The sequence below is a fragment of the Hydra viridissima genome, unplaced genomic scaffold (assembly GCF_058129835.1).
Source record: "Hydra viridissima isolate aposymbiotic clone 2 unplaced genomic scaffold, HvirCarnegie_v1 scaffold_1, whole genome shotgun sequence".
Lineage (NCBI taxonomy): Eukaryota > Metazoa > Cnidaria > Hydrozoa > Anthoathecata > Hydridae > Hydra > Hydra viridissima.
The window spans coordinates 22,824,139-22,847,069 of record NW_028324300.1 but is presented as its reverse complement, the minus strand read 5'-3'; the positions used below and the strand labels follow the sequence as shown (position 1 = coordinate 22,847,069).

Genomic DNA, 22,931 nt, shown 5'->3' with positions numbered 1-22,931 from the left:
AGCCTTGCAACGCCTCGATTATTGCACCTTTCCATAAATAAGCTTAAAAGCATGAGAACTAACAGACTTAATTTTAGCTGTACAAGCTGTACAAGAAAAATTTTAGCTGCAAATTAAAATAAAAAAAAAATTATCCAGCCGAAAAACCGCCAATTTTTCGATAAGCTTGCTGAAGTTAGAAAAAAAAATTCGGCTTATGGGTCAACAACGACAACGACAACGTTTATCACTTGATGCTTCAACTAAAACAAAACAAAACAAAACAACAAAAAAAAAAAACGTTTCAACAAATGCGTTTTGTTTTTAAAGCCATTCAACAATTTATTCCGAATCTTCCCTGTTCATTAAACTATTTATTCAACTTACATTTGTGCAAATCATGCTCATATCTCGACTCTAAGCAACTTTGCCCTGTCACGAAATCCTCTTTGAAAATGTAAGAGGTTTAAACAAACCATTTCAAAGAGGAACTTGATAGTGTCCCTATAATGATCTTTTAAAGTAAATTCCCACATGATTAGTTTGCCTTAATTAGAGACATTATTTAATTAAACTTGGATCTAAACCAAAGTTATATTTGTAGATAATGTTCTTGCATTTTCTCGAATTATCGCACATTCGCCGTTTTCTGAATTAATTAACAGCCCAAATTTGGAGGCTATATTATAGTACGTAGATTTCCTTTCCTGTATTTCTTCTAAAAGTGTATCTTTTATTACAAAATGTTATTAACACAGATAATCTGCGCTTTTTTATAAAGTTGTATATCTTTTGAAGTTCCATTCCCAAATTGATTTTTCCTCATAATAATTCTTGTAACTTTATTTTGAAAACTTCTCGAAATATTTTCTCCTTCCGTTCTGTGAAAATAAAAATACTTCGATATTCTACACTCTATTTAACTCTAATCAGTACATATTAAAACAATTGTTCGACCCGTGTCGGCACTTTTGGATTTTACACTTCGCAGTTGATGCATCAGCTTGTATACAATAAATATTATAACAAAGACAGCATTAACAAATGCTATAAAGGTTTAAACTAATAATAAAACTTTAAACTATAATAATAAGTTGCACGTCCATCTCTTATACGTCCATGCTTTTCCTTCCTTAATTCCGTCTTTAATTCCAATTGCGGAAGATGAATACTTACCATTTTCTTTTCTTTAAGAAATTTTTATCTTTTAATAAAGTTATAATTTTCTTTAAAATGTTGTGGGTAAAAATTTGTCTGCATCAAGAAAAGATTATTTATGGAAGTGGAGAAAATTAAATAAATCAGTTTAAGAAGAATGTCGAGACGAAAGTGCAGATGAACGTAAACAAAACTGTGCGCAACCTCAAGAAGAAGCAGTTAGAGATTCTTTTCATATTAGCAGTCAGAGTTGTTGTCGTTTACCTGTGGAAGAAAATATGGAAGTAGAGTTGAACGATTCCCATGAGTATTGGTCCGACAGTTCTAGCGACAGCGAGTCTTTTAATCCATCCACCTGTAAAGAAAACCTCTCAGGAGAGCTGGCATCCTGGTGTCTAAAGTTTAACTGCTACCAAGCAGCCATGAATAGTTTACTCGATATACATCGAAGACATGGTAACACGTTACCCACCCAACAACAAGTCGTTTTAAAGTCGAATTTAAGACGTGTTGAGATTGGTATTCAAAATGTCTTAAACTGGTCGAAAATGAAACACTGTTAGTCATCTTAACTAAAAAGTCTTAAAGTTGTCTTAAGACATCTTAAAGTTGTCTTAAACTGGTTGTCGGAAGAAGTCTTAATGACGTGTTAAAAAGTCATCTTAAACACGTCTATAATTGAAGGCATATGTAGGGTGGGTAACCAAAGATGCAAAACCACTTTTAAAAGTACCATAAGAAATTAGCGTGTTCAAAAATGTGGTATTAAGAATTAGGTATTAAAAACAAATTTTACAGGGTCTAAAAGAGAAATATCACTTAGTTTCAGTATTGATAGGCTACCTTTATTTAAATCATCCAATACTAAAATGTGGTTAATTCTGTGTGAAATTAGTGGTGGAAAGATTTTTATTGTGGAATTATACACAGGGGAAAGTAAACCATCAAGTTTGGATGTGTTTTTAAATGATTTTTTACAGGAATTGTTTGGTTTAAAGTTATACACACGGTTAAAGTTAATTCTTCATTCGTTAAACGTCCCATTCAAATTAAGGTATGAAAGACCAATTGTTGAAAACTTTTTGAGCACTGATTTCACAGTCTTTGTTTAACTTTCAAGAAATAATAAAAAACTAAGTCACAAATGCGTATCACCAGATCAAAATATACAAGTAAACTGAAAATAATTATTGACGAGGCTAATTCTATTTGTTACCGCAAATATCAAGTGTTATACATTTTATAGTTTTTTCAAATGTACCGCAATTTAATTATGCTATATTGAAATCTAAAAAGTTGTTGTTTTTAACAATAATTATATATGTGTGGATACAAAAGATGCACCGCACAAACTTGCTTACAGATTTACAAAATATTGAATCAGTACATGGTGAGGGAAATTCTATTTTCTTCACTGTATGTAACGAAATTGAAAGATAAATAGAATGACAATATTTTGCTTTAAAGTTGTTTATTATCATTTTTTTTTTTTTTTTTACTAATGTAACGTTACGCTGTTGTGCTAAAAATAAATCTGTCGAACATCTTTATTTCTTTTCTGCGTCTCTTGATGGAAGTTCTTTAAACAAAAAGGGCTAACGAATCCATTGTACAGTTATCCTTGCTTATCAAAATAAATGCTGGCTCATTACTGTCAATTGCTTTACGTATTGAGCGGCGTGCTCGTTTCTCTCTAAAACTTGTAAATAAAAACAAAAGAATGATATTAAATGACGCAATTAGCTCAGCCCCGGGTAATTCCACATCAAATCACCCAGTCCATTGAACCATGTGTCTTCCTTTTGTGTTATATTTTGACACATTATTCCTTATTATAAAAAAATATTACATGCAAAATTTCAGCTAAAAATGTTGAGCGGTTGACAAGATACTGCAATTTTAATATTGACCTGGTTTCCCAAAATGACCCGGTTTTCATAACATTCTGAAAAAACATTTTTCTTAAAAAAATAAGAAATAAAAATGGCAAAAATATGAAAATAAACATATATAATGTTTTTTTGATGCTGAATTCAATAAAAGTACTTAAAATGCTCAAATATAAAAGGAACATGCTTAAAAGTTAATAAAACAACTAGTTTCTATAAACCAACTTTGGGGCCCAATATCTCAAAACACCCCTGTCAAATTTTTTTTTTTTTTGCTGTTAATATTTTCAACTGCTTATAATCTTACTAGGCACAAAAAATCTAACTGAAAAAACAACTGAAACATATGGAACTTTAATTTCAAAGATCTATTACTTTTTCAAGAAATTCCCAAAAAATATTTGTAAATAAAATAAAAATAAGTTAATCGTAATTTAAACATTCACTTAAATATACAAGATTTTTAAAGGTATCGAAGATGTAAGTTATTTTGACTGTGTTTGTAATAGTTTACAATATTGTTCCCATTTTACTTGTACTTCCTCTATTTTAGCATTTTCAAACACATAGTTTCTACCAGAACTAGAGCAAGCTTGTGGAACAGATAGTTTTTTCAATATGTTGGTGTTGGAAATAAAACAGTAGTCGTCTCTTTCAGGCCAGTTAAAACAGATTGATGGACCATTTGGGTGAAGAAATTTAACTTTAGCATCAACTTCTTCTAGGTTGGATTTAGTTACAATGCTGATCCATTACTACACAGACTACAGTTACATAACAACCTAAAGCAACAGTATCAAGTTGAAATATATCTTGTTTCTTTTTAAGATTGTGGATTATTGAATAATTAATGTCCATACTACACCTCTTTGCCCCAACCCTGTTATCTCCAAGATCATAAATTGATGAAAGCTACCAGTACCAGGTAGAGTTATTACACCAGTGTACCTTTCTTTTTGCTCTTCATGTTGCAATTGTAAGTCCAATCCCTTTATGTAAATGAAGTTAACAACCTTGATTTTCTCAATACAAAATTCATACATAGCTTCTGATGTGAGAATTTGGTTTCTGTATGGTCGTTTTAAACTTTTTTGTGCTGTTAACCTTTTTACAGTACCGCCAATCCCATTGCATGGTGACTTTTCATGGGACGTGGCAAAAAAGTACCATTCAACTTTAAGGTCAAATTCACTTTCTAAGGTCAAATTCACATAGATTGTAAAAGCTTTTACAATTTTTGTACTGTCCTGCGCAACCATCAGTGAATATATGTAATTTAGACAGATTGGAAAATTTTTTGATAAAGAAATAATTCAAACCTTTTCAGAATCCCTCTGTTGTATATTTTTTTACACTGATAGATATTGGTTATTTTCTTTATAGATATATTTATATATATATATATATATACAATCTGCATATATATATATGAAATATATATATATGAAATAGTTAATTTGTTAAAATTTAAATGAAATTTACCAATAAATATTGTTTTATAACTGAACTTTTTATAAACTAGTTATTATAAACTTTTACAAAATATAGTTGTCAAAATTTTAAAAACAAATCAATATCACACTTATTCAGTTTTTATATAAAAACAAAACAGGATGTTTTTTTCAGTTGTTAAGATCAAATAACTAAGTTATCATATAGTTAAGACTTCCTTAAATATAACAAAATTCTTTTTTTTTTTTTTTTAAGGAGTCTATAAACTAAATATAATATTTTACAGAATTCTATTTGCATGTTTTTTAAAATAATTTCTTCAAAAAGTAATAAATCATTGAAATTAAAGTTCCATAAGTTTCAGTTGTTTTTCCAGTAAGATTTTTTGTGCCTAGTAAGATTATAAGCAGTTGAAAATATTAACAGCAAAAAAAAAAAAAATTTGACAGGGGTGTTTTGAGATATTGGGCCCCAAAGTTGGTTTATAGAAACTAGTTGTTTTATTAACTTTTAAGCATGTTCCTTTTATATTTGAGCATTTTAAGTACTTTTATTGAATTCAGCATCAAAAAAACATTATATATGTTTATTTTCATATTTTTGCCATTTTTATTTCTTATTTTTTTAAGAAAAATGTTTTTTCAGAATGTTATGAAAACCGGGTCATTTTGGGAAACCAGGTCAATATTAAAATTGCAGAATCTTGTCAACCGCTCAACATTTTTAGCTGAAATTTTATGTGTTAACTTTTCTTTTTAAGATGCAACAGCCAAAGAAATTTTTAAAAAATTTGAGGATTCATGGTTCAAAATGTTCTAAATTTTGGGTGATTTGATGCGGAATTACCCCCCCTCAAAATTAGAGTTGGAATTAGGTTAGTTCTGACTGCCGTATTTTTTTACAAGTCGTCCTCATTTTCGATATCATTCTCAACATTCTAAAAATTAGATTATGCCCACGCCTCTTTGACAGCAGCTATCTTAAAAAATTTTTTCAAAGTTTTTTTTCACAAGGTCATTTTAATTGCTATGGAAACGGCAAGGATAAATTGTTCCAAGTTACATGAAAAATGAAATCAGTCAACATAAATGATTAGGATTTGAACTTGATTTGAAAACAACCGAAAATTCTCCAAAACGAAACAAATTGATTATCTTTAACAAAATTAACCTGTTTTTTTATAAAAAAAAAAATTTTTTTTTTAACTGCCTTCCTTCGGGAAAAAAAAATGTCCAAAGTTCGAAGGTTTTTTTTTTTTCCCGCTAGAATTTTGTTTTTCGATTTTCCAAGTTTCAATTTTTTTTATTTATCAACATCAAAAAAAAACAACATTCCGTTCTAAAAAATGATCGAATCTCATCTTAAAAACTCGAATATTTCTTTCATAACTGTTACCATTGAGAACAACAAAAAAACAACCTAATTAATTTATATTTCCATTATTATTACATTATATTATTATCATTTTATTATATTTCTGTGATTTTTTGCAGCATTTAAAATACTTCTTTAAGTTTTAATAAACAACAAATATTCGCAACAAAAACTGCAAATAAAAATGAAAATCTTTCAATTTTTCTCCACTTTTTATGTTTTAAAAGAAAATCGTTGTTTTTTTTCAGTTTAAATTACTTAATATTTCATTTCATAAATAGTTCTTGCATTATTTACACCTTTTACATTTTTATTTAACATATTAAAAATATTTAAACAATCAAAAGTATTTCGTATCACTTCAACTTTTTCAACTCTTCGAGGTTATAAAAACTTTCTTGTATTACATTTACTTTTTAAATATTTACATGTGCATTTATTTTTTATTTAACATATTTTTTCATATTTATTTCTTTAAACTCTTCGATGTTATAAAAAGTAAGTCCACGGTACCAGATCTCCAAATACTTGAAGTTCGAACCACGAAGCCATTCACAAAAGTTGTCGATGAAGTTCGTGTCGTCGTGAAGGTTAAGATATAATGCTTCAGCGAGTTGAATCCACGGGAGGATGAAACCTTTGAACTCGTTCTTTGATACGAAAGTATCACTGATTTTTATCAACAACCATTCAATCTTATGCTTTGGTGTCCATTCATCGATCTTCACTGGATGATATAAGTTGACGTAACGAACGTTGGTCGAACATAAAATGATAAGTTTTTTCTCATCTTCAGATAAAATCTTTTTCTCAACAAATAACTCATTCAACTTGCATCCTGCGTTTAAAAATTTTTCCATGAAATATCTCTCATATAAAACATCATGAGCAGTTTTTCCATCGCGTGTTCTAATCACCCACTCTCGTTCATCGATTGATCTGTTCATGTCCTCGGTAATCGACGCCTGCGCTTCGAAGAAGCATTCCATGAACATCTTGTATTCATCTTCAACTGCAGAATAATAACAACATATTAATATCAATATTAATATTTATTTATTTTCAACAACAATTATTTGCAGTTATCAATAATTATTGCAACAGCAATTATTCAAGAATCATTTCTTGTATTCATCTGAAGAATAATAATAACAATAACATATTAATATTGTTATTAATATTTATTTATTTACAACAACAATTATTCAAGAAAATCAACTTTCAAAAATTTGAAAAGACATTATCGTGTTTAACAAATATAAAACGGATACTATTTTCTTTATCAAAGAGATTCAAACAGTCCAAAAGATCACAAATCAGTTCAAAAAATGTTTTTCATTTATTAAATCTTTATTAAACAAATAAATATTTACGAAATACAAAGTTAAAGTATTTATTGAAACTTGTCTTACGCCGTTTTCAAACTTTGGTTGCGCTCACGGCCTACTTAATAACAGGCCTGAAAGACGCGCAAAAAAAAAAAAAAACTGTAGGCGGATGTTTGTCAAAACAAAAATGGAGAAAGTTTTGTGGTTTTTTTAGTTATATTTTTAGTGTTTATATATATATATATATATATATATATATATATATATATATATATATATATATATATATATATATATATATATATATATATATATATATATATATATATATATATTCAGTCATGTATATAGATATAATGCAGTAATGTATTTACATAATATGATATACTACACAATATATATTTAAAATCAATTGCTTATAATTATTTGATAGTCAATATTATTTTATTTGTATTTTGTGTATTTAGTAATCTTTCAAAACAAAAATTACTATATCATGCCTTTTAAATGTTGTGTGACTGGTTGTAGAGGAAACTATGATAAAGAACATAAAGTTAAACTTTTTCGATTACCAAACAAAAACCGTAATCCTCAAGAAAGAGAAAGATGGATTAGATCTATTCCAAGAGAAAACATTCCAAATAGTCCAAATACATTCATTTGTGAAAATCATTGGCCAGTTAATTATGAAACTTGTCAAATTCATGGTAAAATTCGTCCCTTAAATCCACCAACTATTTTCATCTGTGTATTTCAAAGTCAAATTCCTACACCTCCACCAACAAAAAGAACAACAACAAAATCACTACCATCTACGCGTAACATGAAACCTGATGAAATTTCAGCTCACTTGGATTTGTATGAAATTAGTTGTTTTGATGATCTTTGCCTAAAAGTAAGCAAAGAAGTTATTCCATTTCCAGTAACATCTTTTACAGTGGATGATGGTTTAATAATCCAAAGTAAGGATTATATTGATACCTCTGCTATTCCACAGTTTCTTTTAAAAGTTAAAATTGATATGCAATTTGAAGGTTTTCATTTTGGATCTAGATGCTCTATTATACCACTGTGCAGTAATCGAATACATAAAATTACATCTTTCTTACAAATTTTAGAAGCTATTAGATATTTACATTCCGTTGAAATGGATCATAAAAAAAACATTATCCTACAACAAGTTGTTAGCATGCATGCATTAACATTTGTTGGTAATAAAAAATATTCTCCAGAAATTCTAAGTAGGGCTTTTGAGTATTTTTCAATTTCAAGATCTCTTTACAGTCGTATTAGAGATGACTATGAAATGCCAAGTATTGTAACACTTGGTAAACTTATATCTAAGGTTAGTAAGCTAGAGGATTTTGATTTCCTCAACAAATATTTTATGCAACTAGAAGATCCTCGTCAAAAAAATGTAATTATTATAATCGATGAAGTTTATGTAAAACCACAACTAACGTATCAAGGAGGTAACTTATTTGGAAAAGCAGTAAATAATCCAGAACATTTTGCAACCACTGTTTTGAGTTTTATGATTTGCTCATTATTAGGAGGAAAGAGGTTTTTGTACAAAGCACTGCCAGTGTATCGTTTAAGTGCTGATTTTCAATATGAACAAGTTGTAAATATGTTAAATTTGATTCGTTCATGTAATGGCATTACTGTTGCAATTTTATGTGATAATAATAAAGTAAATCAATCATTCTTTAAAAAATTCAATTTGATTTCTCCATGGCGCACAACTGAAAACATTTTTTTGCTCTATGATTATGTACATCTAATCAAATCTATCAGAAACAATTGGTTAACTGAAAAAATGCAAGAGTTAAAGTATTCTGACTGCGGCCTTGAAAAAACTGCAAAGTGGGTTGACTTGAAGAAGCTGGTTGAGTTAGAAAATAATTCTATTGTGAAACTATCAAAGCTTAATGAAATTTCTATCTGTCCAAAACCTATAGAACGACAGAATGTTGCTTTATGTCTTAAGATTTTTTGTGTTGAAACGTTAACTGCATTAAAAATTCATCCAGAAATTCAGGATTCAGGTGGAACTGTTGATTTTATAGAAAAAATTGTAGACTTTTTCAAAATCCTAAATGTAAAAAGTCAGTTCGAAGACGTTAAAACTAAAGACTTAAAAAGGGCTGTCTTTGATAACCCTAACGATCAACGATTAGATTTTTTACTTGATATAGCAAGTATGTTTGAAAAAATGGTTCCTAAAAAACAAGGACAAAGAGTAAAACAACTTACCAAAGATACTGCTCTTGCTCTTGCATACACGAGTAGAGGACTGGTTGAGTTAACTAAGCATCTCCTCAGCACTTCACACGAATATGTATGTCTAGGAAATTTTTCTAGTGATCCCATTGAAAAAATGTTCAGTAAGCTACGTCAAGGTTCTGGTGGAACATATTTTATTAATGTTCAACAAGTTTTACAAAAAGTAAACATTAAGAAAACAAAGCTCCTTGATTTAAACACAGATTTTGATGGAATTCAAACATGTTGTGAACATGCTTGTTTGAAATGTGGATTTTTGCTAAATGATGACAATACCTTCAATGTGTTTCATAATCTTTCAAATATGGAGTTAGCCTTGTCTAAGTCTGTAAAAATGGCTTTAGTTTATATTGCAGGATACATCAGTAGAAATGATGTAGATGAATATGATACGCAGTTCTATTACAACGAATTTGGAGAATTTACTAAAGAAATCAACAGAGGAGGCTTGAAGATACCTGGAGACAATATGTGTCAATGGGTGATTTATTGCTATGTATTTTTTCATCACATCATGTCATCAGTTTGTAGGACAAGTTTTATAAATATAACAATGATGGTAGCAGAATTTTATGGATTTGAAAACATAGATAAGTTTCATGGAAAAATACTATCTAACATATTATTTAACAACTATAGCAAGCTTTACTCACCTCGATCGACAAAAGAACCAGCTTTAAAAGTACTTAAATTGTCACAAAAATGATCATTGCGGAGCAGAAATGTAAATGTATGTAAAATATGTTTTGTGAAGTTGTAGGGTTTGTGAAATTTGAAAAGATATTATTAAAGAAAAGTGTTGTTTTTTTTAGTAATGGATTAAAAAATGTTATCTTATTGTAAAAGGTTTTTAAAATAAACAGCTCTCAAAATTTGAAAACAAGCAATTTAGCAGCTAGTGTAGCGAATTTTAAATTTTAACTCAACTTATTTGTTTACAAAATTGTTTAAATCGACATATTTGTTTACAAAATATCCGCCTACAGTTTTTTTTTTTTTTTGCGCGTCTTTCAGGCCTGTTATTAAGTAGGCCGTGGTTGCGCTCCAACCAATAGAAATACGATAAATAATTCAACCAATCAGAAGCTCTGCCAAAAGCCATAAAAGAGCGCGCAACTTTATTTAAAAGTCGCGTGAGATTTTTTGATGCAAAAATAATTTATTTTCAAACTGAGATAAAAACATATTCACTTTCTTTTTCTTTGTTGTAGCAACGAAAAATGTTAAAAAGTAAACGAAAAGCATGACAACTTAAAGCAGTAACAGTGGAATAAAATTGCTAAAACAGTTGGAAATCAAATATTAAAAATTTCAAACGAAAGGTAGAGTATAAGAACCCATTCTTCTTTTTGGTGACCTTTTTTATAACTAGTTTTGAAGAGAAAAAATATAAAATAAACATTTTAATGTCACCAAAAAAACTGAAAATTTTCAAATATATAACTTTAGGCAAAGAAATGTAAGGTCATTGTGTTAAGTGAACTTGTTATCGCTTTTTCCCTAACATTATACTTAGCAGAAATTTATACTGCTCAAAACTGACTTGAACGAAAAATGTTAAAAAGTATTATAAAAAAGTAAACTAAGAGTATGTCAATTTAAAACTGTAACACCAAAAGTACCGTATAAAAAGCCATTTCTTTTGTGGTCATCTTTTTTTTAACTTTCAAACTAGATTTGAAGAGAAAAAGTCATAAAATTATTTTTATATCATCAAAACCTTTCAAATTTATAACTTTAGTCAAAGAAACAAAAAACTCATTGTATTAGCTGAGCTTTTTGTCGCTTTCTCTCTAAAATCCAAGCATATAGAAATATAATCTGCTCAAAATATATTCTAACAACTACATGATGCATAATAACAAATCAAAAACACATCTTTCGCATCGTTCGTTCAGAAATTTTTGTAAACAAGAAAATGGAAATAAAAGTTAGCGATTTTCATCATAGAAATAACTCAACTCCTGTGGCGATGTTCTCATTTGAAAAACCTCCGTTCGCTCACAGGGTTATTTGAAAACTCAAACAGAGTGAGGGTTTAATTGTAATTGAAAACTAGAACGTGGAATGTGGAACGACAGTTTGCAACCTTCTCTTCTCTCAATTTATCAAGGAATTCTATATATTCTCAGTTCTCCTGAGAATATTTAGAGCATCTCATGTCAGTTTTTAAAAATAAAAACGTGATCGAAGTTTTTACACTTTTTTTTATAGGAACTTTCAAACAAACCAAAAAAGCTTGTTTTCGATTTTGTAAAAATCGAGAAACATTAGCTTGATTTTAGAAAACATCAATTTTTACTCGTAAAATAATTAAATTCTTATTTTATTTCTACGCTGCTTTTACAATAGTTCATGTTGTTTTCAAAATATAAGTGTTCTCTTTGTTCAATATCAACACAAATTTACATCGCAAAGTAATTAGTAATCCACAGTGGGACAGGTGGTGATGGAAAAAACCTCAAAAAAAAGCTTATTCTATTCAAAACCATATAATAAAATATACTAGTACTCTCCCGTTGTACTATTTCAAAAACTCTTTTGAGTATAATAGTATCTTTTCAATAATAGAAGATTTTAAATCCACAAAAATCAGTTGCGGTATAATAAAATGTAATGCATAATAAAATATCTTTTTTTGTCAAAAAAGCAAGAATTTTAAAATTTTTAAGCAAACATATTGTAAACAGTAACTTTTAAAATATTATGCGTGTGTGATATTAGTTAACATATTTTAACTATTTAATAGTTTACCTTTACAAAAACAAATTTTTAGTCAAGATCACTATTTATAATATATACAAAAACTGGTCTTAAAAAAACGAGGTAAGTTTTAAACATATAACACTTTTTTTTTTTACAATAATGTCGTACATCGTATGATCAAAACGTTGTCCACCATAGTCTAATATTCGGCCCACTGTGCATTGTGGCGAAATTGTGTAATAAAATGATAACAAATTAGTGATAACAAATAATAATTAATGTTTAATGATACTTACCTATTAGAATAAATAACTTAATTAGTAACTTAAAATGTGATAACTTATCACAATTAAAATAAAATTAAAAACAAATATGTGTCAGTCAAACTGATAATTTTTTTTTATAGAGAAAAATGGTTTCGGAAGCGTGGAAATACTTTGATAAAGTTGTGGTAAATGATAAGAAATACGGAGATTGCAAAAAATGCCATAGAAGAATCGCTTGTCCAGGAAGCAGCTTAAACGGCCTAATTGATCACGTCAAAAGTTGAGAGAAAATAGATTTAAAACCATCCAGTTTCAGACCAGTTTTGACTAAGATATCGTTAAACTATCCTCTTGCCAAGTTGAGAGCTCTTGATGGATATTCGATTAGGTTCATAACTCAATCTGAAACACTAAGAATGCTTTTTGAAAATTATGGGCATAGTTTGCCCTAGTCAGCGTCCACAATTTCAGAAAAAATTAAGATGTTTCATGCTGAAGCCAAATGTTTAATGATCGCTGAATTGGCTGCATTGAAAGCAAAAGCAGAAAAATTTGGACTACCAGGTGACGAATGGTGTAGCAATAGAGGTAGAAGATACTACAATTTAAATGTTCATCACGACCGAACATATTGTTTAGGAACGGTGAAATTGCCATCTCCTAGTTCTGCCAAAACATTAAACATTTTGATTATGCAAAAATTAAAAGAATTCGGTATAGATGATGAAGGAGTTGCAGTTAAAACTACGGATGACTGTAGCTGGATGGTGAAATTGGGTATCATATTTAAGTTTCCGCATCAAATCTGCCAGAATCATTCAATTCATTTGAGTGTTTGTGATTTGATATACGCTAAAAAAGATTGTCGCGAAATTGTGAACAAAGAAACTGAATCGGATATTGAAACTGAAATGGAAACTGATGGAGAGACTGAAGGAGAATTTCTTATTGACTATTCGGAGAATGAGAATATCAAGAAAATATCGAAAAAAGTCTACAGAAACTTCGAATACAAATTAAGTTTTTAAAATATTCATCGTTTCGATAGAAGTTCTTAAAAGAAAAATACGCAAAATTTACGGATCTTCGCATGACAAAGGACTGTTGCTCGACAACCGCACTAGATGGAACAGTGTTTTTCAGATGATCAAAAGATTTTTGGATTTCTTAGAAGCTGTAAAAAGAAAACACTCGAAGAACTAAACTGCTTAAACATGTTAGATGAAATTGACCTGGATTTCTTAAAATCGCTGTCTGACTTATTGGAAGTCATTGCTGACGCTGCAGTTTGCTTGGAAAAACCAAATATAACAATTTTGGAGTGTGACATCATTATGGAGACGTTAGTAAGGAAATTGAAGGTTGTAGAAACTGACATCAGTTCTAATTTTGCAGAGGCGGTAATCTCCAGATGCGAAAATCGTAAAAATATTATGTTGGTATCATTGAGTCGTTATTTGCACAACCCCGATTTTTTTAAAAATATAAACCACACATTTTTTTACGCTTCCAAAAAAGATATTCAAGTTTATGCTGCAAAATTATTTGATGAACTATTTGCAACAAAGAAAATTGTCTCCAAACAAAATCAGATGATCGCGCTAAAAGCAAACAAGAAGAACCATCACAATCGACATCTTTTTTTGTCGAAATTCAAGAAGTTTTATATCAAAATTAACCAACAGCTAAAAAGCCCAAAAAAGTCAAGACCTTCACCGATCAGTTAAAAGAATACGAAGTAACTGGTGTGAAATCAGAAGCAGTTTTGAAATTTGAACTAGCCATCCACAGAATTCAAACAACTTCCTCGGAAGCAGAGCTTTCTCCTCGTCTTCCAGACGCTTTCTGATGAAATGATAAATGTTTTCATCTTTTTAAAATATTATTTAAAAGACCTTCAGAATAAATACTTTTTTAATATTTTTTTTTAGTTTTTACTACAGGTACCCCAAGAAGTCTTTATTACAGAGCACTGCGGAAGGGGATTTCACTGAAAGTTCACGCCTTCTTCCTAACCGATGCCGGTTAGAAAGCCATTTATTAGATAAAATTTGTTCGTTAAAAGATTGTGATAAGAAAAATATTTAAGTACTAAGAAATGTAAAAATACAAATTTTTTGAAAATTTATTATGAATTATAAAAAAACAACAACATAAGAACAATGTTTAATTATCAACTAGATAGTTTAATTTTTTAATTTATAACAAAGCTTTATCAAAACTCCGATTTTTCTCGACCCTGGATACTTTGCTTTTCTGTCAGGTTTTGAAGGCCTAAATTTTTGTGAAAGTTTTGGGAGGTGGATTGTGTTGACGATAGAGTACACATCAAGGAAGTACATATGGAATGGAGTTTCTTGATATACAAATAAGGTGTTACTGCGCGAGCCATTTTTCGTAGGGTGCAGTCATTTTTCGTAGGTTACCAGATTTCTTTGTTACCTGATGGTTTATTTCCTACTGGCTTTTTATGAGATGTGTTTTAAAAAAACTCGCAGAAATATTGAAAACCATGCTCTCAAACATTCTAAAAAACAGCGTCTATAAACCGATAATAATAAGAATGAAAGCGATGAGCTTTCTTTAAGCGGTAAAGTTTTTTTATCGAAAGAAATTGCTTACAAGAAAATAAACAGATCTAATCAAAAACGTCACGTTTCCACATAGAAAGGACAAAATGCCTTGTGGTTGGATTCTCCAGGAAGACCGTTCAAGTTCTATGAAAAATTTTTTAGATTTAAAAAAAAATTCCCATTATGGGCTGCTTCTCAAAACCAAGATTTAAATCCAATACAACATCTTTGAGGACATTTTGATCTGAAAATAAATTTGAACATTTTCAGTGAAAAGTCAAAAAGGTTTTGACGAAAAAACTTGAAAAATTTAGCTGTTTATAACCTTTTGCACGCTACTGTAGGTAACAAAGTAGAGGACGCAGTGTATGCGCATTAAAAATGTTAAGAATCTTTTTTTACCTCCGATTAAATTGAAAAGTAAGATGCAACAATTTGAAAGGTGATCAATAGATAGCAAACTAAAACATAAACTTAGCTCTGGAATCGAGTTGCTTTTTCATCAAAATTTATTCAAAACACTACATAAAGGGCATTCCACGTCAAGTGGAACCACTTTTTGGTCAAATTCAACATTACCGACTCGGATTTTGATGAAAATTGGCTCACATGTTGGGCATGTGGACAGAAGAAAAACATGTAAATTTTTTTGACTTTGGTCAATTATTTCATGAGATATAACCTTTCAAATTTTGACCTTTTCATTTGACCTTGGTTATTTAAAACGTCATAACTTTTTTTCTATTATACTTAGGAAGTTGATTTTGGTGGCAAACAAGCTCTTGCATAGACGAACAACTTTGTGTCTATACAAAAAAGTGATAAGTTCAATAAAAAAAAAGTTACTGGTCATTTGACCTTTGACCCTGGTCGATGGCAAAGGTCAAAGGTCATAATTTTTTTTTTACACATTGCTTTTTCTATTGTGGATGTCCCATGAAAAAATCTTTTTGGGATTCCCATAAACAGCTTTGGGATTAACGTTAAAGTATAAGTACGTAGGCCCTAAGTTATATAATAGCTACCATATACCAAATATACTATAATTTGGTGATACTTGGCCTATATATATATATATATATATATATATATATATATATATATATATATATATATATATATATATATATATATATATATATATATATATATATATATATATATATATATATATATATATATATATATACAGTAGCGTCCAAAAGTAATTGGACAAACACCTTTTTTGTTATATTTTCTCATTAAGTTAACATTTTTAAATGAAATTTCGCGTAAGTTTGTCAAATTACACTACAATTATGAAAAACAAAACAAAAATTCCTTTTTGAAAGTAATTACTCAAAATTTTGCTAAAAGAATGTAAATGATTGGCTCAAAAGTATTTGGACAAACTAAATTCTAACAATGTTGATATAATTTAGACTACTTTAACTTCTTTTTCTGAAGGCAGATTTTTATAAAAACATTCAATTATCAATAATTTGCAATGGGACATAATAAATATTTAAGCGAGGCACTGAAAAAGTTGATTGTACATACATCTAATAACGTTAAGACTGTGCGGCAAATGTTAATAGATATGAACATTCCGCGATCAATAGTTGGTTATACATTAAAAGTTTTTCAACAACGGAGTCACTTCCAAGTTTCAATGAAGTCTGGACGCCCGAAATCAACAACTTTTCGCCAAGATAATGTTGTAGTAAGATCGTCAAAGGCAAATCCGCGCAAGAGTGCTAAAGAAATTCATAGAGAATTTACTCAGTCACATCAAAATTCTTGCTCTTATGCAACAGTAAGGCGTCGCTTGAGACAAAACAACCTTTTTGGCCATCAACCTGTTAAAAAACCTTTTGTTTCTGCAAAAAATCGTAGAGAACGGTTAAAATTCGCTAAAGAACATCTAAATTGAACAGCAAACCAATGGTTGAAAATACTATCGAGTGATGAGTCAAAGTTTAATATGTTTGTTCCTGATGGAATTAAATATGTTCGACGTCCAATAGGTGTTCGAAATGATGTTAAGTACCAAGTTCCTACAGTAAAGCATGGTAGTGGTTCAATAATGGTTTGGTCATGTTTTGGCCGTGATGGAGTAGGTCCAATCTATCGATTTCAAGGCATTATGGACCAAAACATGTATAAAGGAATAATCAAAGATATAAAGCTGCCACATGCAAAAGACAAAATGTTGCGTGGTTGGACTTTCCAACACGACAACGATCCAAAACACACCTCCAAGCTAGTCACGGAATTTTTAGCTCAAAAGAGAGTTCGTATCTTGGAATGGCCGTCACAATCTCCGGACCTGAACCCAATCGAACATCTTTGGGAACATATTGAGAGAAAAATTAGTGTTCGGAAACCATCTAATCAGCATGATTTGTTTGAGTTGATTAAGCGCACTTGGGAGGAAATACAAATTGATGTTTTATTTAATTTGGTTCATTCAATGCCACGTTGATGTAATGCTGTCGTTGTGGCAAAAGGTTTTCCAACGAAATAATAGGATTATGCAAAGATTATATACATTATGTAACAGAATATAACACTATGTAACATTATGTGTATTATTTAACAGAAATCTTCATAAAAAATGCTGAAAATTTATCCTTTGTTGAGAAAGAGCTTTTTTTTAAACGACATATTTAGTTTGTCCAATTACTTTTGAGCCAATCATTTCCATTCTTTTATTAAAAATTTTGAGTAATTACTTCCAAATTAGGATTTTTGTTTTCTTTTTCATAATTGTAGTATAACTTGACATGCTTATGCAAAATTTCATTTAAAAATTTTAACTCGATGAAAAAATATAACCAATAAAGTGTTTGTCCAATTACTTTTGGACGCTACTGTATATATATATATATATATATATATATATATATATATATATATATATATATATATATATATATATATATATATATATATATATATATATATATATATATATATATATGTATATTGTTGAAAAGTAACAAAAATGCCTTATTTAGCAGTTTTAACTACATGGCAGTAGAGTACTGAATGCAGTATATTTACACCATAACCATTGCAATATATATTTGCTAATAATAAATTAAAAAAGCTATAATAGTTAACGATGATGCAAGTTAAGTGCTTTGGTTGCTATTTCAAACTCTTTAGAAGTAATGAAGTATGACTGACCAGTTGTAGTTTTAGGTTCGACTGTTAGCAAAAGATCATTCAAATCAACAGTAAAAATATTTGGAGGATCTCTGAAGGAGAAAAGTTGACCTGGACCATGAGGGTGAAGAAAATTCATGGTTACTTCTATTTTTTCTGGATTGCTCTCCAACACACAACCTATCCACCGATGTTCATCATACTCTACAACCATGTAACCTGTAACTGAACTGAAGTGGAGCTGGCTAACTTTCTGTGACGTAATTTTTTCAATTCTAGACACAGAACTGGAACTCTAATCTTGTACTTGAAGTTCATTCGTGGATAATGGTTTAAAGCAATGAAGTTTTTGGGTACCAGGAATCGTTTTAGCATTCGAAAATCTTTCCTTCAATATTGTGAATTTGATTTGACAATCATTTGCAGTGAGGTATTCAAAGGAAATTCCATGGATATTTTCTTTAGCAAATGTATATAATTGATAAGTGGTCATTATTTGGTCATGGTATGGACGTTGTAAGGTTGCTTTTGCCGCTTCACGTTCCTCCAACTCCATCACAAGGGCCCTTACCATGACTTGTGGCAAAGAAATGCCATTCGGCTGGAATACCAAAGTCCTCTTTGTGATAGCACAGAATTATTAAATTCTTGCAGTTTTTGTATTGTGCTGCACAGCCATCACTAAAATATGTTATTTTTAATACCTTAAATTTCACTTTTAAAAAATTATTTAGTTTACGCTGAAAAAGATGAACTGCAATTGTGTCATGAGTATTTTATTCCAAAAGCAGCACATAACTTCCATGACATAAATTACCTTCATACTTATAACAAAAAACAAAAGGATGTAAAGTTGCTTGACTATTTGTCCAATGATGTCCCTGTGCTGCATCTTGTATGATAAATGCGAAATTTTCTGAAAAATCACCAATAACCAGAAATTCTCCATCAGATTAATTGTTTTTCTTCCAGTCTAAGTATTTTGCTTGCTCTTGAGCAATAAAATCATGTCTAGTAATTGTTTTCAAGCTCCCTAAAAATCTTTCAATAAATTCATCAGTGGACTGTATAAAGGTTTGAAGCTGGGACCTATCTGTTGTAGTCCACTGTTTATACTCAATTTCTTCAACTCCTTTAATTTCAAAGCATTGCAACAGCCATTCCTTTAGCAGAGCAACTCCAGGACAATTTTTACACTCACCTAGAGGACATGCTGGCAAGGAAGGATTGCATTGGATATTAGCCAAAGCATGTTTGTAGTTCTTAATTGAGGTTTCTAGTTCATCTTCTAGTTGTAAATCATCCATATGTGATCCGACTATCATGAGCTTAACATTTTGATGAATGGTACATACACATACACAGTGAGTACCACTTGCTCCTGCAAAGACACATTCTTTTGGACGTAGCTCTGCAAACTTCGAAAACCCAATTCTGATAATTGGATACTTTTCTGAAAATAATTGATAAACTTCCTTCTAATTACTTAAAACTAATCTTTTCTGAATATGTTTTCTTTCCCCATTTTCCATAACAGATAGAAAATCTTTTTTTCCAGGCATTACACGGCTAACAGTGTCAGAGTAATAAAACTCTTTTACCATATCTTTCACATGTACAGGTAGTGATATCCCTTTTTTTGGGTTAGGGGTTGAAAAAAGACCTTTGGTTATTAAAACGTCTTTTAGTTGAGATACAAGTCGATGCGAACAACTGAATTCTCTCATCACTTTTCTATTACTCCATTGAGCAACAAATATTGTCAAAACCATGATCTTTTCACTCTTACTTTTTGTTGATTTATACTTATTCTGAAGCACTTTAACAATGTCATCAGCACATGTTGGAAACTTTTTTATAGTTGCTACGTATTCATCATCCTCTGAAGTATCAATGGCAATAGCATCTGAATTAGGAGATAAAAGGTCTAACTTCCTTTTTTACAAGTTGTTTAAGCTTTTTCTTATTCTCCGAAATATAACTTTTAGCAGTTTGTATTTTGCGTTTATCCAAGGGTGACTCACCCAAAAACGACAAGGATTTATTAAAAATTGAAATTTCTACTTCCTGGCACTGATAATTTTCATCTCCCTTGTCACTACAAATATCTTGAGATCTGGAACTGCCTTGAGAATCTAACTCTGCATTACAATTTGCAGAATTTTCATCATCACATAATCCTATTTCGGAAGGTAAGCCAGTGATCCTCTTTTGGCAAGTATCACATAATTTTGCTCCAGCCATAAGTTTTGAGGGATACATAGCTACTTGCTGACTAGTAACTACCCTTAAAGTTTTATATTGTTTTTTCTTATGGTGTTGCAAAGGATCATAACACTAGTGTTGTCTCTTCTTTAACTCTTTCACTTGCGCTTGAAATGCCATTTTTAATCTAAATTTAATTTGAAAGTTGCTAAAAACTTCTTCCTGAGTTGTCTTTTGATGACTAATTCAATGGAAATGAATTGATTTTTTTAATATAAATATATATAGCTTTAAGTCTCATATCATTTAATACTGACTTAGTATGTATATATAGTACTAGTAATTAAATTACAACCTAGAAAATAAAAGGAAAAAGGGAAATAATTAATAATATATATCTACAATAGGCAATTTACAGAAAACGACCTCAAAATATCGCATTTGTAAGGCCGATAAATAATAAACTTTTAGAACATACTTATACTTTAACGTTAATCACAAAGCTGACATCCACAATAGAAAAAGCAATGTGTAAAAAAAAAATTATGACCTTTGACCTTTGCCATTGACCAGGGTCAAAGGTCAAATGACCAAATGACCAGTAACTTTTTTTTTATTGAACTTATCACTTTTTTGTATAGACACAAAGTTGTTCGTCTATGCAAGAGCTTGTTTGCCACCAAAATCAACTTCCTAAGTATAACAGAAAAAAAGTTATGACGTTTTAAATAACCAAGGTCAAATGAAAAGGTCAAAATTTGAAAGGTTATATCTCATGAAATAATTGACCAAAGTCAAAAAAATTTACATGTTTTTCTTCTGTCCATATGCCCAACATGTGAGCCAATTTTCATCAAAATCTGAGTCGGTGATGTCGGATGGGTGGTTCCACTTGACGTGGAATGCCCCTAATTTGTTCTCCACTTCTAAAATGCTAAAAAGAGACATTTCCGTAGGGGAGGGGTGTTTAAGTGAGAGAGAGAATTGTTTAGAGAAAAGAGTTTTCATAAAACAGTAATAAAAGTGACGCTGAAAACAAAAGCTCAGAAAATAGAAAATATGTTAAAACTTAAGTTTATCATAAAAACGAGGCTAACAAATAAAACTGACAAAACAATCCATCGAACTAGATAACAAACGCAACTGATAATAACATCATTTACTCTACAATTAGTAAAATACTGAATATTTACAATATACCGTGGTGTGACCAAACAAAGTCCTATGCTTTAAGAAAGTCCTTATTTAAGAAATGACAAATTTTTGTATATATTAAACATTTGGGAAAAATAACTTAGTTATTTAAACTATTTATCTAGTTAGTTAAAATAACTTAATTTTCTTCTCTAAATGTTTTCTTTATATATACGAAATTTGTCATTTCTTAAATTAGGACTTTCTTAAAGCATAAGACTTTGTTAGGTCACACCACGGTACTGAAAGTCATGAGAGTTGTTTTCTTCGTAAAACAGACCGAAAAGACTCATGCCCTTAAAATTTTCCTTTCAGCTCTTGAAGCTTTATTTAAAAGAAATTCTTCCCTTGTTTTTATAAAAAAAAGAGATCATTTTTAGCTAGAAAGTCATCGTAGTCGAACTCATCAATTATTTTAAATTTGTGGGGCAGGAACGAGCTGAAGAAATGTTCTCGAAAATAAAGCGATCGCATTTTCAAAGAATTGATCACGTAAAAGCTTCCCTAAAAAAGTTAAAATAATAAGTAATTCTTACCACTAAAACCATAAACCTTTTTTGGTACCAGATCTAAAAACAAAAAAGCACGATGTATGAAATTTTATTTTAGAAAAAACTTATTTAATTAGAAATGAAAACAAAAAAAAGGAAGGGGAAATAAATTTAAATCGTTTATCCTGTGGCTCAGCAAAAGTTCAAAAAGTGAAACTTGTAAATTGAATTTTTTGGGCATAAATAATCAATACTCATTCCCTAGTGATAAGGAATCATTTTTTTTCTCAGTTTTTTAATTATGTTATTGTCTTGTAACCATGTTAGAAAGTCAAAGTCGGTGTTTTTGTTATGATCAAAAACAATAAAACTGCAAAGAAACTACAAAACTTTAAAACGCCACCTTTTCCAAATAAAGATTAAAAAGGAATAATATTATACATTGCATAAAGACAAATAAACTTAAAAAAAAAAGGCTTCAAAACAAATAGAGCACTTGGAAAGAAGCTCAAGAAACAAAAGTAATTTACAAAATTTAAAAATTAAAAACTCAAAAAAATTAAAATTTATTAGTTATAGTGTTATAATCATTCACATCAATGTTATATGTTCGCCCTGATTTTGTAGTTGGGACTTTGATTACTACAATTAAACTTGACAATGGTACACAATAGATATCTCTCTGTGGCCAAATGAAGTTTTGAGAAGGACCGTGAGGGTGCATAAACTTAATTTGAATATCATTTGTAGTAATATCTATCACTGAACTTTTTTACATGTGAGATTTCTTATTATATCAATACAAGAAATATATACAAGAAATCTCACATATATAGAAATATTTGAAACATGTATTATTAAGTTAACAAATTTTTAAACA

General features: G+C 29.8%; 3 protein-coding genes and 2 pseudogenes across 6 annotated transcripts in view; 2 read left to right on the top strand and 3 right to left on the bottom strand.

Annotated features, from left to right (window-relative positions):
* The first annotated feature begins 1,211 nt into the window (after nucleotides 1-1,211).
* Nucleotides 1,212-2,249, top strand: LOC149893959 (uncharacterized; annotated as a pseudogene).
* A 1,262-nt stretch (nucleotides 2,250-3,511) lies between these two features.
* On the bottom strand, nucleotides 3,512-6,173 carry LOC149893958 (uncharacterized; annotated as a pseudogene).
* Nucleotides 6,174-6,201: 28 nt separating this feature from the next.
* Nucleotides 6,202-22,931, bottom strand: part of LOC149893955 (uncharacterized) — a 59,582-nt gene continuing 42,852 nt past the window's right edge. For 2 of the 4 annotated variants that reach the window (XM_090076535.1, XM_090076536.1), the window contains exons 14-15: nucleotides 22,097-22,129; nucleotides 6,202-6,864 (exon numbers count right to left, since the gene is read on the bottom strand). In XM_090076535.1, coding sequence (XP_089932661.1) covers nucleotides 6,296-6,864; nucleotides 22,097-22,129 — 602 coding nt within the window. In that variant the 3' untranslated portion in view covers nucleotides 6,202-6,295. Of the gene's footprint in view, nucleotides 6,865-11,088; nucleotides 12,387-22,096; nucleotides 22,130-22,931 lie in introns of all 4 variants that reach the window. The other 2 variants (XR_016449125.1, XM_090076537.1) reach the window with 2 other exon arrangements.
* On the top strand, nucleotides 12,088-15,874 carry LOC149893957 (uncharacterized). The gene has a single exon (XM_090076589.1). The coding sequence runs from the start codon at nucleotides 12,921-12,923 to the stop codon at nucleotides 13,464-13,466; it is 546 nt and encodes a 181-aa protein (XP_089932715.1). The 5' UTR covers nucleotides 12,088-12,920; the 3' UTR covers nucleotides 13,467-15,874.
* On the bottom strand, nucleotides 17,993-21,605 carry LOC149893956 (uncharacterized). Its single transcript, XM_090076590.1, has one exon. The coding sequence runs from the start codon at nucleotides 19,484-19,486 to the stop codon at nucleotides 19,115-19,117; it is 372 nt and encodes a 123-aa protein (XP_089932716.1). The 5' UTR covers nucleotides 19,487-21,605; the 3' UTR covers nucleotides 17,993-19,114.